The sequence below is a fragment of the Volvox carteri genome (assembly GCF_000143455.1).
Source record: "Volvox carteri f. nagariensis unplaced genomic scaffold VOLCAscaffold_31, whole genome shotgun sequence".
NCBI lineage: Eukaryota > Viridiplantae > Chlorophyta > Chlorophyceae > Chlamydomonadales > Volvocaceae > Volvox > Volvox carteri.
The window spans coordinates 972,069-989,465 of record NW_003307574.1 but is presented as its reverse complement, the minus strand read 5'-3'; the positions used below and the strand labels follow the sequence as shown (position 1 = coordinate 989,465).

At 54.4% G+C, this 17,397-nt stretch overlaps 3 protein-coding genes across 3 annotated transcripts in view; 2 read left to right on the top strand and 1 right to left on the bottom strand.

The window, feature by feature from the left end:
- Positions 1-2,049, top strand: part of VOLCADRAFT_93422 (uncharacterized protein) — a gene marked incomplete at both ends in the record, with an annotated part of 18,966 nt that extends 16,917 nt beyond the window's left edge. Inside the window, 3 exons of the mRNA XM_002952693.1 lie at positions 97-655; positions 775-865; positions 1,941-2,049. Coding sequence (XP_002952739.1) covers positions 97-655; positions 775-865; positions 1,941-2,049 — 759 coding nt within the window. The remainder of the gene's footprint in view (positions 1-96; positions 656-774; positions 866-1,940) is intronic.
- Positions 2,050-5,647: 3,598 nt separating this feature from the next.
- Positions 5,648-7,276, top strand: VOLCADRAFT_62820 (prolyl 4-hydroxylase; the record flags this gene model as incomplete). Its single annotated transcript, XM_002952692.1, has 4 exons — positions 5,648-5,914; positions 6,275-6,358; positions 6,755-6,973; positions 7,001-7,276. 4 exons carry the CDS (start codon positions 5,648-5,650, stop codon positions 7,274-7,276), a joined length of 846 nt encoding a protein of 281 aa, XP_002952738.1.
- A 5,250-nt stretch (positions 7,277-12,526) lies between these two features.
- Positions 12,527-15,053, bottom strand: VOLCADRAFT_93420 (uncharacterized protein; the record flags this gene model as incomplete). Its single annotated transcript, XM_002952611.1, has 4 exons — positions 12,527-12,802; positions 13,575-13,886; positions 14,333-14,725; positions 14,895-15,053. 4 exons carry the CDS (start codon positions 15,051-15,053, stop codon positions 12,527-12,529), a joined length of 1,140 nt encoding a protein of 379 aa, XP_002952657.1.
- Between the last annotated feature and the right edge of the window lie 2,344 nt (positions 15,054-17,397).

Below are 17,397 nucleotides of genomic sequence, written 5' to 3'. Positions count from 1 at the left end.
ACCTCTCCCCTCCCGCCCCCTCCCTTTCCTCTTGCGGTAAATACTTGTCGTACACTTGCCGTACACTTGTCCCATACCTGCGGTTCCCATCCACAGGGCTGGCTCTTCAACGTCTACCTGACCGACATTGCCCCGGGCAACCCCCTCGCCCGCCGGGTCTGCATCGCCACGTGCACCACCGCCGACCAGCACAAGCAGCTGCTCGTGCCGCCGCCGCCAGCCGCCCGACTTCGCCCCGCCTCCGCTTCCCCCTCCTCCTCCGCCGCCACCGCCACCGCCACCGCCGCCGCCACGCACCCCTCGCGCAGCAACTCCACTGCGCCGCGGCCGTCGACGGCCTCGCCGCGGCCGCTGCGGCTGCTGCCCTCCACCCCCCTGATTAGCCCCGCCGAGCTCCTCCCCTGGATCAGTCGGCCCGAGCAACTGTTTGGACACTGGCTGAGACTCGAAGCCTTCGCTATTGCCCCCGTGGCGGATAAAGTGGTGGACGGCATGATTTACATGGGCCAACTGGATGATAACAACAACAACAATGGCGGCGGCATGGCGCAGCCGCCGCAACCCAAGATCAGCAACCTGCATGTGGTGGAGATTAGGCCGGCAGCAGCAGCGGCGGCGGCTCACGCCGCCGCCGCCGCCGCCGGCAGCAGCACCAGTACGTCCTCAACGAGGCCTTTGTCAGCAGCAGCCGCCACGCGCGCGTCGTCATCATTGCCTCCATCCGTTTCTCCTTGCCCCGCTCCGTCGCCGTCGTCGCCGTCGCCGTCCCCGCAGTCGCCTTCGTCGTCCACATTCACATCCGCGGCGGCGGCGGCGACGACGACGACGACAATGTTGGCGGCGGCGCTGGGACGTCAGGTGTCAGGTGCGGGCAGTGCGGCGGCGGCGCAAGCGAGGCTGGCGGCGGCGGTGGCGCTGTCCGGGGGTCGCCAGCAGCGGCCGCAGAGCGCGCCTCGAGCCCGCCTGAGCTGAGCTGAGCTGAGTGGTGGATTCACACGCGCACATACACACACACACACGCGCGCGCGCCGGAATGATGACAACAACGACGAAGACGAAGACGATGAAGAAGACGAAGACGAAGAAGGAGAAGGAGGAGGAGAAGCGAGCTGCCGTCTCCGCTCCCAGGCACTCCAGGATATGTGAGGGAGCGTGGGACAACGACCAACCGAACGAACGAGAACATCGTCATTGTCACGGTGAAGGAGCTTTTCGCGTTCCAAAAAAAAGGATTTCGTCCGGCGGTATACTTGACGGCCGGAGTATGAGTTGCGTGGGATGATGACGGTACACCTCGGGGGCCTCGTGCCTCCGTTTGGCGTGTGTGTTATATCCTGGTGCTGTGCTACTGCTGCTAGTGCTGCTACTGCTGCTACTGCTGGTGCTACTGCTGCTAGTGCGGCTGGTGCTACTGCTGCTACTGCGGCTGGTGCTACTGCTGCTAGTGCGGCTGGTGCTACTGCGGCTGGTGCTACTGCTGCTACTGCGGCTGGTCCTAGTGCTGGTGCTACTGCTGCTACTGCGGCTGGTCCTAGTGCTGCTGGTGTTGGTGCGGCTGGTGCTGTATAAGTATGTATGTATGTGATGAAGCAGGAGAGGTCGAGAGCAGTCCGTGACGGCGGTCCACGTGTCGAGGGGCGCACGTGTGTGCAGTAGCGGTGGGGTGAGGGGCGGAGGGTAAGGCCCCGACGGTACCATGGAGGCTCATGGGGGCCTGGTAATGTCATTTAGGCGGCGCACACACATACACGCTGCTGTATGGCACCGCGTATGTATGTATGTCAGCCCAGCATAAAGTCCGCGCTAGTAATAAACCCCCTTCCCCTCTCTCCCCCTCCCTATCCCCCTCCCCCTCCCCCTCTCTCCTAGAACGTTTTCCGCACTTTACCGCTCCTCAGCCTCCTCCCCACTTCCCTCCCCACTGCCCCACACCTCCTCAGCCAGTCCCTTCGCGCCGTGACACCGCGTGAACTTGCCAGCCTCGCTTTGCAGTCTCCAGCCTTGTCGCGCAACATGCCGTGTTGCGGTAGTAGCTGTGATGCCCTTTAAGCCATTATCGTCATGATCAATGGTTTGCCCTTTCCTTCCCTCTCCGGGAGGGAAGAGGGGTGAGGAGGTAGGGGTTTGAGCTGTTGGCGGAGGTGGCGGAGCTGACGGGTTGACACCTCCGGGTACATGTCGTGTGCGTGTATGTGTGTATGTATGTATGCGCACGTGTGTGTGTGGGAGAGAGAGGGGGGGGAGAGGAAGGGGGGCCCTCTGAAGGGCCGTCCCGGGTGCGGGTGCGGGTGCGGGTGCTGATTGTGCGTGTATATTGATGGCGGCATAGTGGGTTGCTTTTGTCCCACGCGGGCCGTGGGGCCGTGGTGCTGCAACGGCTGGCATGGTGGGGGTGGGGTTTGGGGTGGGATGGGGTGATGCGGAACGAATAACGTCCTGTAGAGTTTGGGGGTGTTTGCGTATAAGACGGATGAGTCTCCAGTCGGCATCTTTTTGGGGGGCTATTTTTCGGCTGGGTTAATCACACCTGTTGCCGCAGTTGCAGTTGCAGTGTAGTACTGCGTTTTTTCCAACGGCAGGGCTGTGCTGCGCTCTGGAATGTTATACACGCTCTGCCAGTAGAATGGCGATAAGTTGGCGCGCTTATGGTGGGTGCTGCTTTTGCTGCTTGCTACTGCTGCTTTTGCTGCTGCAACTGGTTTTGCTGCGGGGCCGATTGATTGACGGTCGGTTGGGTGGTGGCGGCGCCCTTCCCCTCTCCCGCATCCGTGTCACACAGCTCGGTGCCATCGCTGCTGGTGTAGCTCAGGGCCAGGAATGGAGGGAACGGAGGTTGCTGTTGTTGTTGTTGTTGGTGGTGGTGGTGCTGGTGGTGGTGTAGGGGGAAACGGAATGGGCCTGATACACATTCGACATTCGACGAGTAACGCCAAGACTCCGAAATGGTACGGTACGCCAAATTTAGTTGTGTGCATGTGTGTGTGCATGTGTGTCAGAGAGAGAGTGCGTGTATGTATGTATGTATGTATGTATGTATGTATGTATGTATGTGTGTGTTTTAATGATACTGGCTACGGATAGGAACTGGCCATATGATATGTACGGCACAGCAGCGAGCCACGAGTGCTCCTAAATACATGTATGCAAGTAATCTGTACATCTATATTTATCTAGGTATGTGTACATATATATAATCGCACGGCTATACTCGCGTGGTGCGGCGGCGGCGGCCTGTGTCCCAAAGTTTAATTTCTGCTCCTTGTCCTCCTCCTTGGTTATAACTGCTTATGCCGTACATGCACGGATGCAGCGCAGCATCTCGGGGCTATTGGTACGTCGCCAAGTATATACCGTACTGCACTGTAAAAGGAGCTGGAGGCGGGTGGGCAGGGCGGACGGGTGTCGGGGGGGGGGGACTTCTGAAGGGGTTCTTGGAAGTCTTAAGGGAAGGGGAGGCTGGTGGGACGTCTACAAAACGTTCTTCCCCCTGGGGGTTCTACTGGGAGATGAAAAAGGGGGGAGGGGGGAAGTAACGGACGTCACACGCCGCCTTTTCGCGCTTTCCAAAACTACCAGAAAGCACCCTGTGCCGTACAGGAACAAACCACGTAACGCGCGTCCTTCCGAGGTGGTGGTGGGTTTGCTCAATATCGCACATCGCGGTGTGATGGAGAGATGATTGACTCTGGGAGCCGGGGTTGGGAGAGGCCTTCCTTGAGATGGCACTTTCGATTTCTCGATTCCAATTTCGCCAAAAGACCCGAATGTTTCTAAGTACCATCAGCCTGGCCTAGGAAGGGAAGGCCGGGGTCAGTCAGCCAGTACTGACAAGAAATGATCCTAAAAGGTTAATATTGACAACTGAGTCGATTCCGAAATGTGCGGGCAAAATGTGCGGGCGGTTTCGGAGGAGTGGGCAACGTGTTAAGAGGTTGGATGCATCCTTTCAATAAGGAGCTGTACTCCACCATGGAGGGGTCGGGTCGGGCCAGCCAGCCGGGGGGCGTTGGCATGCACGGTGGCTGTGAAATACACATGCAAAATGCAAAAAGAACACGGTGGCGATGCGGTGGTGATCCTACGGACCCCCACCCCCCTCACGCCCTTTCACCCGACCCGGCCCGAGCCATGTCTGCGGCCTCCCTTCTCCGGCACGCCCCGCTTCCGTTCCTGTTTCCATCCCCACCCGATGGATAGATAACTGAGGGAAGCGGGAGAAAGGAATGGAGATGAGGGTTTTTTAAGAATGTCTGAAATTGAACCCTCGTCAAAGTCCGTGCGGCTGAGGGGATCATAGACAACGTAAGAATGTTTCGGAAAGGAAGTTTAAGCAGGATTTTGCTAAAAAGAAAAGTAAGCGAGGCCTCAGTAACATGCTATTCGAGGCTGGCTGGCGGATGAACTAGGCAAAGTCTCCGTTGGTCAAACTGGTCAAAGCACGAGTGAGGCGTAAAACGGACGGTTTGCGTATCGGAACCGATTATTAATTCCTTTTCAGGTCCGTTATTGAGGTTAATTAACTTAATATTGGTCGCAAGTACCGGAAGGAGGGGGCATGAAAGCCGGGCGCCGGTCATTCAGTTTGCGCGGGTGCTTTGTTTCTCACCCGCCAGCTGCAGCGTAAATTGATGATATGTAGAATTCACAACTGGATGTCCATCTGAAGTCGTTCTTCAAGCAAAGTGGAATGTATGGGTGCTGTCCTTGCGTACCGGCGACAGACCCGACCGAATTCCGCACAAGAGGAGTTCCTTTACACAGACTGCAATAGTTGTATGTTTCAATTTTGACAACTTTTGTCGACTTCAAAGGGGTTTTAGGGAGTGGCCATTACGGTACCTGCCAGCATCAAGTCCCTTTTGTACCGGAAAGGCAAATCCGTTGCACAACCCAATTGCATATATAAACGCGACCCACTGCAATTGTTAGCATAAAGGACATTCAATTGTCTTGGCCAATACATATGACGTCCTATAAATTGTGCTTGTAATTAATTTCCTTGCTACCTCTTTGCTTACGAAATAAATTGTCCCGACAATGAGGCTGCTATTCTGTACTCTTGCCACCGTTGCACTAATTCTGGGCAATTATGCACATGCTGCTCAACGTGACCCTCGGACTGATGAAGATATCCTTCCAGGTGCGTCGCTTCTTGCCCGCGGGGTTGGCATGAAAGCAGTTGCGTAACGTAACCTGCGCTTTCTCTTCGCTACAGGATGGATGGGCACTGATTTTAAGCCCGACGTTCTTCAACCTGATGTTTTGGCCATGAGAACCAGCCGCATGAAGGTAAGCCCTCTTCGATAACTGTCGGACATGTGTGCCAGTCTCTTCTAAAAGTTGCCGCTTACCCCTTCGTAAAGGTGCTTGATGCTGATGCAAGGATTTTCCTCTACGAGCACTTCCTTACGGACGGTGAGTCTTGGATGTCCCGACGTTCCGCATCGGGTCGGCTTCCAGAGAGTCGGGGCCCCTTGTGCAGTCCTGGATGAGCACAACCCAAAATTCTACTGCCCAACGACGACATATAGGAAAATTCGTTGCGTCCAAAGGTTACCAGAAGGCTATCGTAAGATGGCTCTAATTGGTTGCCCACCATCGTATTACCTAAACCTCGCGCCCGTCAGCATCCGTACTAAATTTTTGCATGACCCATCTAATCTTTGCAGAGGAGGCCGACCACATTGTGAAGGTTTCTGAAAGGCGCCTGGAGCGCTCCGGTGTCGTGGGCGGAGATGGCGGTAGCGAGACGTCCAACATCCGCACCTCTTATGGCGTGTTCCTGGATCGCGGCGAGGATGAAATTGTGAAACGGGTGGAGGAGCGCATCGCCGCCTGGACGCTGATGCCAGTCGGCAACGGCGAGGGTCTCCAAGTGCTGCGATACCAGAAGGAGCAGAAGTACGATGCCCACGTAAGAGCGGCTTCATTTTCCCCCCTCCCCTCAAGCACTTGACTCCACCCTTCCCCCTGGACGCCCTCCTCACCACTCAGACCACCTCGACCCCGCTGACCTGCTGACCCTCTGCTCAGCTTTATAATAACCCATTTGACTGCATGAACAGCCAACCGACACAACACCCTAACACCAAAAAGGGGTTTAGAATGGGATTTACCAGAAGCAGGAGCTACAACAATTGCCAGTTTTGTAAAGCTGCATTTCGTGTTTATTTGATAACGTGTTGTAACATGATGGGCCGCCATCTGCCATCCTTTCCTATGTGATATGCATGTGATATGTATCCTCTCCCCGCAAACCCCCCTAACCGCGCAGTGGGACTACTTTTTTCACAAGGACGGCATCACCAACGGTGGTAACCGCTACGCTACCGTGTTGATGTACCTGGTGGACACGGAGGTGGGGTTGCGGGAGAGGAGCGGGGAAGAGGGGGGAGAGGAGGGGAGGGGAAAGAGGGGGAGGGAAAAGCGGGGGAGGTGATCATTGCGAGGGTGGCGGGCCCGCGTGGCGCTCCGAGTGGAAATGGATGGGGGGATGGGATGCTGTTCAAACAGGGAAGGATGGAGGATGGAGGATCAAGGGGGGAAAGAAAATGTCTGGGGAAGTCAAATCACGAGTGCCCGAGTGAAGCTGAAGCTGATGCCAAGGAGGGAGTGCGGGGTAGGAGGGAGGGAGGGAGGGAGGGACCACCAGGTTTAGGAGGAAAAACACTTTTGGGTGTCACGAGCAACCGCGAGCATGATAAATAAATTTTAATATAAACTCCTGGAAATCCCAAATTACTCCAAAACGCAGGAAGGTGGCGAGACTGTGTTTCCCAACGTCGCCGCCCCCGGGGGGGAGAACGTTGGCTTCTCGGAGTGCGCCCGCTACCACCTCGCTGCCAAGCCTAAAAAGGGCACCGCCATCCTCTTCCACTCGATCAAGCCGACGGGTGAGCTGGAGCGCAAGTCCCTGCACACCGCCTGCCCTGTTATTCGCGGCATCAAGTGGTCGGCGGCGAAGTGGATTCACGTGGGCCATTACGCCATGGGGGGCGAGCACGCCGAAACCATCGAGCAACACCCACAGCCCAAGGTTAAGCCACAGGACCTGCCCCCGGGCTGCGAGGACTCTGACGAGATGTGTCCGGAGTGGGCGGATGCGGGCGAGTGCGAGCGCAATGCCTCGTTCATGGTTGGCAGCAGGGCACGCCCCGGCAAGTGTGTGGCTTCTTGCAAGCGGTGCGATTTGGTGGTGGACACGGGCGCAGAGGGCACGCAGGAACAGTGGAAGAAGGCGAACAGCGCGAGCAGGCGTAGCTTGGGCAAGATTTAAGGAGCTTCGAGGTGATGAGCTTGCGATGTCGGTTGCTTTGTTTTCTGTATTGTATTGGACTGCATGTGATAAGCGAGGTGTACTGGATTTTTGGATCTTGGGATTGCAGGTCTCTGGATCTTGTTTCAATTTCATGACTCGGTGCAGAGTCTGAAAGAGGATAGGGGTTTGGAGCTTACCTCGCCAAGGGGTTGTGGGTTATGGCAGTTTTTATTGGGACTTGTAGGAGTGACGAGAAGCGAAGTGGTGGTGGGTGATGGTGAGGTGCATCGCATCATTAGTTGCGCGCATTGCGGGTTTGGTAGTTGGCGAAAAGCAACGTTGTCGAGGGCGGGGATTGTGTCGAAAGCTGCGAACAGGAACAGTGTGTGGCAAATCTCTTTTTTCTTTTCGGAGGTTTTGGGAGTTGGTGGCTGGACCTTGGTGCCGAATTTGGTTTTCGATAAAATAAAGAATAAATAAGAAGCATCACTGACATGGGCGCTTGGCAACAATGGTTGACTGGGGCTTTGGCTGATGGGGCTTTACACACCGCTTCATTTAAAAGAAGAGAAAGGGAACGGGCGAAAGTGGTTGCGTGGGAACCAATAAAGCAGCTTTTGAGTGTTACTGATCACCGACCGTTGGTGGCCGTTGGTAGTTTTTTTGGTTATGTGTCAACTGTCTTCAGTCGGCAGGGCGGCTTTGATGTACCTCGTTGATTTTGTTTATCTTGTGGTTTGGGGTATCTATTTCTTGTCTATCTGTCGGGGGGTGTCCTGGAGACCAAGGCAAGGATGTTGTGCGGCGGCTGCTGCTGCACCAACAGGCTGCGTGGTTGAATCCACAGGGGGGGGGGAGGGGAGTTTGGCTCCTGGGGGGGAGCGAGCAGCTTCGTCACATCGCTCAACACTGAGACAAGCGAGCGCGTGCACGCACTCGGAAAGTACGAACAGACAGACAAACAGACGCGTGCAGCAGCAGCAGCATATCTTTTCTGTTGCGTGAGCTCGGGACTGCGGGGCATTCTCGCGGCCTGTCAGTTATATCTTGGCGGCGGCGCGGCCGAACCGTGTTTGGGAGGATTTTTTTGTACGACGACAGCTGTGTTTCGCCTTTCCTCGTTATTGAATAACGGTTGAGCCCTACTAGGAGTCAAAGCGGAAATGAAGTTATATAATATATACGGCGTGCACCCTGACGATGTGGTATAGTAGTTGTGATGCTCTTAGTATATGCGGTTTAGTCCACAGCGGTCCGTAGTGTAGGTGACCCGTAGGTGAATGGGTGGTGGATGTTGGTTGATTATGGATGTTGGAAGAACTACGGGATCGCGAATTGCGCGAATTGCGTATTGCGCTCCATCAGTTCCAGAGTTGTAGATTTCTGATTACCATCTTGCCTTGCCGCGCTGAAATTCAAAGGTATATATCGACTTGGGGCGTCCTAAACAAGACATTGAAAATGCGATATGTTTCTCCCCCCTTTACTCTCCGTCCTCACTCCCACCGCCAGGCATGGAGGTTGTCTAGGGGGTAAATACTGTGATTGTGTGTCCGCGTGTGTGTGTATGTATATGTGTATGTGTATGTGTGCGTGCTTTAAAAGACGTTGTTAAGCTGCTTGGGGAAGTACTTATCTTGTATTCTTTGCATTGGAGCACATACCACACAATGCATCGATATGCCACCGCTGATGCCACCAACATGAACCAATTGACGAGATTGACGGGCGTTTTTGCATGCGGGCGGTCATCTGGCAATTGACTGGATTTACGCGTCTAAACCATCCCCTCTCTTTGCTGGTGCTGCTGCTGGTGCTGCTATTGAAGTTGATGCATGCACGTATTACTGTGAGGAGTTCACTGGGGGGCCGCGGAGTAATATCGCCCAACAATCAGCCATGTGTAGCTTTAAGGTGTACGCGGCTTCGCAGCGAGTGCCGCAACAGAGAGATGAGTTTGAAACACCCAAGTACCACATTTAATCGGGATGTGTGGATGGTGAGGGGAATCGAACCCTACGATAGCGAGAACGTGCGTATGCTGAGATTGTAATGCTGCTGAGTCTCCACCGAGTTATCATTACTCGAAATAAAGAGTGTAGAGATACTATTGCCGTACATAGAATCCCTTTAGATACGATACACATACGGCCCTTTCGCCTTGGTAGCCAGGCTGCTCCGAAAGCTCTAGATCGTACTTTGTAGGTTGTAGCAGCCTAGCGAGCCATCATGAGACAAATGTTGCTGCAGCCGGAAGCAAATAACCTTTCGCCGGGTGGGGGGTTGAGTGGTTTAATTGAGGCGATTCCTCCCTCCCTAAGACACAAGTTTATGCCAGCTGAAGTCTTAAGCAGGCTCAGGAGGCGGAGTGATGCGAGTAACCTTGCGGAGGGGCCCTTCGAGGCATGCTTAAAGGACAGAGCGGTGCAGCTTCAGATAACTTTCATGCGACAAATTGTGGGAGCTGCGAGACCAACACATCGCCTCCTGTTTGCCGAACTGTCGCAGCTACCCCTACACTACCACGTTTTCAAACAGGTCGTGAGGTTTTGAAACCGTGTCCGTTTACAGCGTGGGTCTGTGGCACACCAAGTTTAGCGACAGGAGGTCGCAGAGTCCCTCTCCAACCCCTAAGGGGCCGGGGTGGGGAACACTACTCCTCCGTTTTCTATGTTTTTTGGGGCACGACGTATGGAAAGAGGCCCCGCAAGGGCTACACAAGGTAGACGAACGAGTGGAGTGGCTGATGAACAGGCCAATGCCAGAAGGTGTGGTTCTGGAGTTCAAGGACCGATTGGTGAGTGGTTGGAAGCATGCGCGTCTAGATGTCCAGCCAGCCGTGTATCCGTGTACCTAGTGCTCAAAGTAATGCCCAAGTCGTACAGTCAAGAAGGCCTTTGGGACCGATGGCCGATCGAAATGGCTGAAGAATTCACGTACCCCCCCCCGTACCCGTGGTGGATGGCTTTCGTTACAGCAGCATGAACTGAAGAGTAACGCAACTTGGCGTTCCTCCGGGGGGAGGGGGGAAGAGGGTAATCACACACATAACACACCACATACCAGGGTTCCTTCAGGACAACAGGACATCGCCATTGAGTATGGGGAGGCCTTTCCCCACTGGGCGGTTCCCAACTGACACGTGCACGCTGTCCTTGTGGTGCAACATCCTCCAATCAACATACTTTTCCCCTCCCCCGAATCCCCCCCCCACATACATACATACATTCATACATCCAATACCACTGGGCCCCCTCTTAACCCCAGCTCCTGCTCCCCTGACTACCACCGCCAACCAGCTATATCATGTATATGCTCACCCCAACCAGCTCAACCCGCCGACACATCCAGATCCACATCACGCCTTCGCTCGCAGTCATCAGCCCCAGTGGGGGGGGTGCCCCCAAGGCAACCAGATGACGATCCCTTTTACCCACACCGGAACGGCTGTCACGCTCACCGCCTCCGTCAGTAGGTCAAGCACATGTACACACACACACACACACGCGCGCGCGCGTGTGTCCACAACCCTTTCCTAACCAAGGGTGAGGAAGGGGAGGTCCTGTGTTTCCCCCCTTGTTGGGTTGAGAGCCCCCGGAGGCCGCACATGAAAACCACAAGGAGGACAGATCACAACACCGTCAGCCGCCCAAAAGGCAATACTTTGCCACAGCTGCCACAGCTGCATGCCTCACCTCACATCTTGAAAACTGAGTTCACCAATTTGTCAAAAAAACGCTCATTTTAGAACCAGCAGCAGCAATTCAATGCCCGCGAGATGGGCACAGTCTTGTACACAACACCGCCCAACATTAGGAGAGGCTCCCGTCCAACAAATGAATTACAACTTGGCGCCAAAACAGACCCAAGCAAACCAAACCGAACGCAAATCAATCACGCACGCATTTGTCACAACACTGTGTCTGTTGGCTGAAGCGCAGCAGCAGCAGCAGCAAGGGCAACGGCATGCTGCTGGCAACCACGACCGGAAGCCTCTCCTCTTCCCGGGTAGAGCTCTCCCCTAAAACCCCCAAAGGAAAGCCGCAAAGCGCTTTTTCCCGCGTTGTGGAATCGCACTGCGTTGCTTTGGTGGTGATACTTCGGCGGCAAGCCAGTTATTTTTTACCACCGGGTGACACAGCCTCAGAGAGCTCTCGGAGCTCGTTCGAACCCGGATGGGACAACTGCCTAAGAAGGCGCTGATCCGCTCACCGGGACCGGGTTGAGGGCGAACAGTGCTCGGGAGCTCCCGTCGCAGTGTACGATGTATCGCACGGACGGTTGCACAGAAACGGTGTACGTACGATGTGCGGGTGTCTATGTGTGTGTGTGTTTCTGTGTGTGTGCGTGTGTGTGCAATTTTGTGTTTGGCTTAAGGTCCCCAGCCTTAACTTATATTATAACTTATATCATGTGCGGGTCGGTCACGAGTACACAGGACTAACAGCAAGGGGCCCTCTATGCAGGGTGTGGTGCATTGACGACATGACAACAAGAACAACGACAATGACAACAAAAGCGTTTCATCAGTGCTGCTGCAAATCCCCCTTCATCGCCCTTCCCTCCAAAAGCCGCTGCCTTTCTGTCCCGCCTCCCTGCGGGACGAAAACAGTTCACGGCTTCGGAGTTCCTCAGGTTTATCTTCCCCCTCCATGTCTATCTTCACTCCTCCCTCTCCCCCCCCTCCCGCCCGCCCATATGCCTCTCCGACACGCAAGTTGCAAGTCCCCAGATCGAGTCTCCGGAGCCGGCCCCTACAGGAGGGGCCCAACGCCTAGCAGCTGCCCCCCAACCACTACGTCCCTAAGATCCCTACCCGACCGCAAGCCAACCCCTTGTAAGAATACAAAGACAAGCCACACACACACAAGCCACACACAACACCTAGCAGCTAGGAACACCCAGTTGGTTGGGGGACAGAACGACTCTTTCGCGACCGCTGCGCCGCCAAGCCCGCAGGAGAGCCAGCCAACCAACCAACCAACCAACCAAACCCCAAAGGCCAGGAGGCCCTCGGGGGCCCAGACCCACCTGGCTGCTAGTGCTAGGCGGTACGACACCGCCAGGGTATTTAGGAGGTCTAAACCCCTGGTACGGACATACTCGCAGCAGCAGCAGCAGCAGCACCAATACCGGACAGCGGCCGCAGGAGTGGGGGTCTGTTTCTTCCTACGGCAAAATGCCGCTGTCATACCGTACGGCAGGTACGAACGTGTGGACGCCTTTTCATACGCGGATAAAATGCCTGTTTATAGCTATATAGTCATTTCAGCTGTTGTTGAACTCGGCAAAGCCAGGGCAATTGTTCCAAGGCTCTTGATCAAAGCCAACAACCCAGACGCCCTCCGCTCGCATGCCGGCCAGCATTCCGTAGAAACCCTTCATCACGTGCTTGTCGTAAAACTCAGTGAGCTGGTCCTTAACGGGGGGTGACAGCTTCAAACCGGGCAGAGACGGCATTCCGACCTTACGCCACACCACCTCGGAAGCGGCAAGCGTTCGCTCCTCAGCTGACATCGGCCGGCCGTACATAAAGCGGATGACCTACAGGTATGCAGTACGACAACCCGGGGGCGACGAGAGTGACGGGGTTTTTAAAATTTGCAACAATCAAAAGCAACCGCGCGCCATCCATCCCACGTATTGTGAATGGGTCCCCGTGGGTGGGACCAAATCTCATTTTCGCGGCCTGGAAATTTTGGCTGGATGTTGGGTGATGTTGGCTTTTCCCGCCTCTGCATGCGTGTTATGTGTGTGTATGTGTGTTTTTACCCCTAGCGACATGGTCGGTCTTGACACACAGACACAGACCACTACTGAAGGCCTGGGGAGGCCGACCGGGTCTTCAGGGCTCCCGAAGGACACAAAGTAAAACCTCCTTGCGGCTTCTAGGTCCATCTGTTCGCATTTCGTACAGCACCCTATAACAGATGTACGTTACACATACACATACACATACACATACACGCTTTACACATGCACCACCAAGTGTGTGAGGTGTACAACTGACACATGTGCGGCATCATATGTTTTTTGGAAAACCGTAATGACACTGATCATACGGCGGAAGCTGTAGCTGTAGCTGGTGTGTGTGTGTGTGTGTGTGTGTGTGTTTGTGTACAGGTGGTGCAGATCTCGCTGTGGCAGCTGACTGGCCGCCGTTCGCGCGGTGCCGTACTTGGATTCCGCAGTAGCTTCCGCAGCAGCAGCATCCGCACAACCACCAAAACACACAAACGCACACCCAAACACACGCATACTCCCTGCCCTTCTCCCTGTTTCCCCCACCCCCCCACCCGCCCTTATCCTCACCCACCTCCTCCATAACCTCCACTCGCCGCTCGTAGTAGGCTTGAGAATCAATCACCATCGCCCTCCCGGGTTGGAAGTAGTGGTAGCGCCACGGGGCCATCATATAGTTGTACAGCCCGCTAATGAACAACACGTAATCCATGCTGTCCATGATGGGTCGGACCCACAGGTCGCGCCAGTTGTTGACCAAACACAACAGGTCTGTTGGGGGGCAGTCTGCCAGTCGCTCCAGGGCCGTCGACACGACTGGGTCTTTGCTGATCGCCAGGAAGAAGTTGGAGGCGAGCGTGTCGACGGTGTGGTCCAACCACTGGCCCTGAGGTGGGGTGGTGTGGCCATTGGGGGACGCGGTGGAGAGCGTGAGGGGTGGGGTGTGTGTGAGGGGTGGAGAGCGTGTGAGGAGAAGCGGAGGGTGGAGGGGAAGAATGGGAGGAGAGGGCTCGATAGGAAAGAATGGGAAGGTGACGTGATATGGGATCCGTAATTGGTCTGGTGAGAGAAGTTGAGCGGCGAAATTTTGTTCTCGGGCATTTTTTGTAACATTTTGGACCGCTGGCACGTAATAGTACTGCCAAGGTACAAGCCGTACAGCCGTACAGTCAAGTTATGTCTTACGAGACACCAAGTGCGCGTGCTTCTCACCCTCTACACACGTGCACCCTACATAACACAGCACTTGCCCAGGCTGCCCGTTGGACAACCTCACGTGACAATATACATATACCCCCCATGTTCGTACTCCCGTACAAGCCAGTCCCGTACCTTGGTCAGTACGTAATGGCGGTACAGCACTTCGACGCGCTCCACCGGCTCTCGCATCATCATGACGACCTTAGACAGTGGGCTCAGGAGTCTCAGGTAGATTGGCGCCATGACGGAGAAGGAGTAATCAGGGGTGGCGTCCAGGGTGAGTTGTTGGAGGCCCCGGGTGGCGAGACATTCTCGGAGAGTTTCGGTGGTGGTGTTGCTGCACGGGTGGTTCAGCTGCTGCAGATATTCAAAGTACAGCGCTCGCTGCGGCAGCAACCATGAGCCGATGACGCCGCCGCGGCCCAGCATCGCGGGCTCTTTTGCCGAGTCCACAGGAAACGGTGGCTCCACTCGGCCGGGGGCCTTGTTGACTGATTCATCCGTCAACTGTTTGAAGAGGTCCGTCTGTTGTACGCAACAGCGCAGAGGAAGTAAAAGGCGCGGTTGTAAATACAAGTTGATTATGTATTGCAGTCATGGCATGTTATCGGACTATGTGCGGGACCGCGAAGGCTGTGGTATGAGCGCTGCATGGCGTGCGCCGTTATCATGTTCGCCCAATAGGTACGCGTACCGTGCCGCCTTTTGCTGTTCCAATGATCAGGATCGTTGGTAAAGCGCCCGGTTGGTTTGGCTTGAACTCTCCATTGCCTTTAAGGGCAGATGCGAAGGCTATGGCCGTTGCGAATAAGGTCGCTAAGAACGCTCTGCGCCATTGCAATTTACGCTCCATCTTGTAAGGTTACCCCAACTAGGATGTCGTGTTAGCGTTCATATATTTTCATCCAGTTTTCAAGTTATTGACGGGCCGTACTTGCACGGCACGGCCCGCCCAAGTTAGTTATCGACGCATCAAACCATTAATTTATCGCAATATAACAAATAAGAATCCAACTGCACGGCTCTACTAATTTTGAACGAGGATGGGGGGTTGAACAAAATTTTGCCGCAGAACACCGATTTATTAAGATTGTCCCGCAGATAAAGATAATGACGCAATAGGATGGTAGTGAGGATTTGTTATTGCTAACTGGCGTCATTGTAAGTTGTCCGCATAAGTTATATTGCATCGTGGCCTTGTTGGCTTACAGTGATGGTGATGTATTATATATCACTCGCACTGAAACGAATAAGCAGCCGCAGGTAATGGGCTAGATGTTCAGGCAAGAAAGGTAATTATTTCCCCAAGCGCCCAGACCAAACCCCAAGGCAGTTGGCTTGAGCAAAATTTTCGATTGCTCCTTTAATGGTCGGCTGTGCTGATGGAATGCGACAGATATTTAGTCCGTGTGCAGTTTGCGCCGTGCCTCGCAACGTTTCTGGATTCGAAAAGCCAAATGGCAGGAATTAATTTGAAAGTGACGCAAACTGCTGATACATTGGCCGTCAAGGTTTTTCTTCTGCTAAGAAGCTAACCGCTGGAGCAGTGTCCCACTATGCACTGCGCTAGTTATGCAGCAGGGAGCTACCGGGGCCGGGAAAGTTTGAGGCTCCTTTTAGAGGCTCATCCAGCTTTTGTGAATAGATCAAAACTCATATTCTGTTGGTTCTTGAGGCGTTTGTGTATTGCTTCTCTATTGGCCTAGCACTCCAGGGTACCCCTCGCCAACGAGAATGAGCACCCTTGACCTGGGGGTTGAGAGCGTTCAGTAAGCACATAATCTTATCAAGAAAACGTGTCCTTAAGCAGACCGATGCGGCTACCGTGCTCTCCCTCAATCGGTCTGGCAGTCTCACAGTCTGGCAGCGAAACTGGATGACATCGAACTTCCGGTGCGGTCAAACTAGTGGTCGACCTAGCTAGATGACCAATGCATTCTTCATATGAAAGAATGTAAACAATCCTGTAAAAATTAGGAATCTTTTCCTGAACCGCTTATGAAACCATTGACATCGACGAAACAGCGAGTCGCAGCATCGCAACTCGACGTAGAAGGACGTGCTTCACCTGAAGGAGTTCAAGTTCGGGAAAGAAACCTTACACAAAACGAGTGTTGCACAAAGCAGTATGCCTGAGCCCGTTTTGGAAGGTCGTGTTTGTACAATAGTGAACCGGCAGCGGGAGACACCGTCCGCACATATATAAATAATACGTGTGAAATAGTATGTCTGTATCGCAGCATCGTGGAAATCAATACTTTGAAGTTTGAACCTGCGATTTTGCAAATCGCCTCGTTTCACGCCACTCTAAAATATGCAAATTGCAGCTTGCCACTCAAATGTTTGTTGCACATCCGCAAGTTATGTATGGGCTTCGGACCTTGCGAAAAGTGGACGGTGTGCGCATCGACAGCACCGTTTCATACCTCGCGCAACACGACAGGAGGAATAGGCCCTAACGAACCCAAACAAATACTCAATTTAAGCTTGCGCTACAGCAACGATTGCGCTACAGGTTAGGTGACTGTCAAAGTCTGTCCGTGTGCTGTTGGCCAACAGTTCTGTTGGCTAACAGTCCTCGAGGGATGAGGCAAGAAGCTCTGCCAACCACACGGCTTCGACGCTGCTCTGGTCCCAGAGAGCGCAAGGCTCTAAGAAAATGTACCTACCTGCACAACAAGGGACCCTGTGCAGTGGAGCCAGGTGTGCACTGCTACCTACAATACATGTCAGGCAAGGGATGGGAAAGGCCCTTCCCCCTCCTCTCTTCCATCCCCCCGTTACAAACGTGTACCACCATAACCACCACCACCACTTCTTTCTCTTTTGAACCCCACCTATTCTTTCACGTGCATCCAATTTGTAATACACCGCAGCACACAGCATGCGCCCCGCGCTCCCCGCCCCCACAAGATACAACGATTCCCACTCTCCACTCGAACAATCCAACATAGCCCCCCACACCCAGCAAAACACAACATACACACACACAGACATACACACACGCACACTCACACACACGCACACACACACACACACACACGCACACACGCACACACACAGACACACACACAGACACACAGACACACAGACACACACAGAGACACACACACAGACACACACAGACACACACAGACACACACACACGACCTACGTGTATCTGTGCCCGGGTCCCGCCTCACTCACCTTTGCCTCCC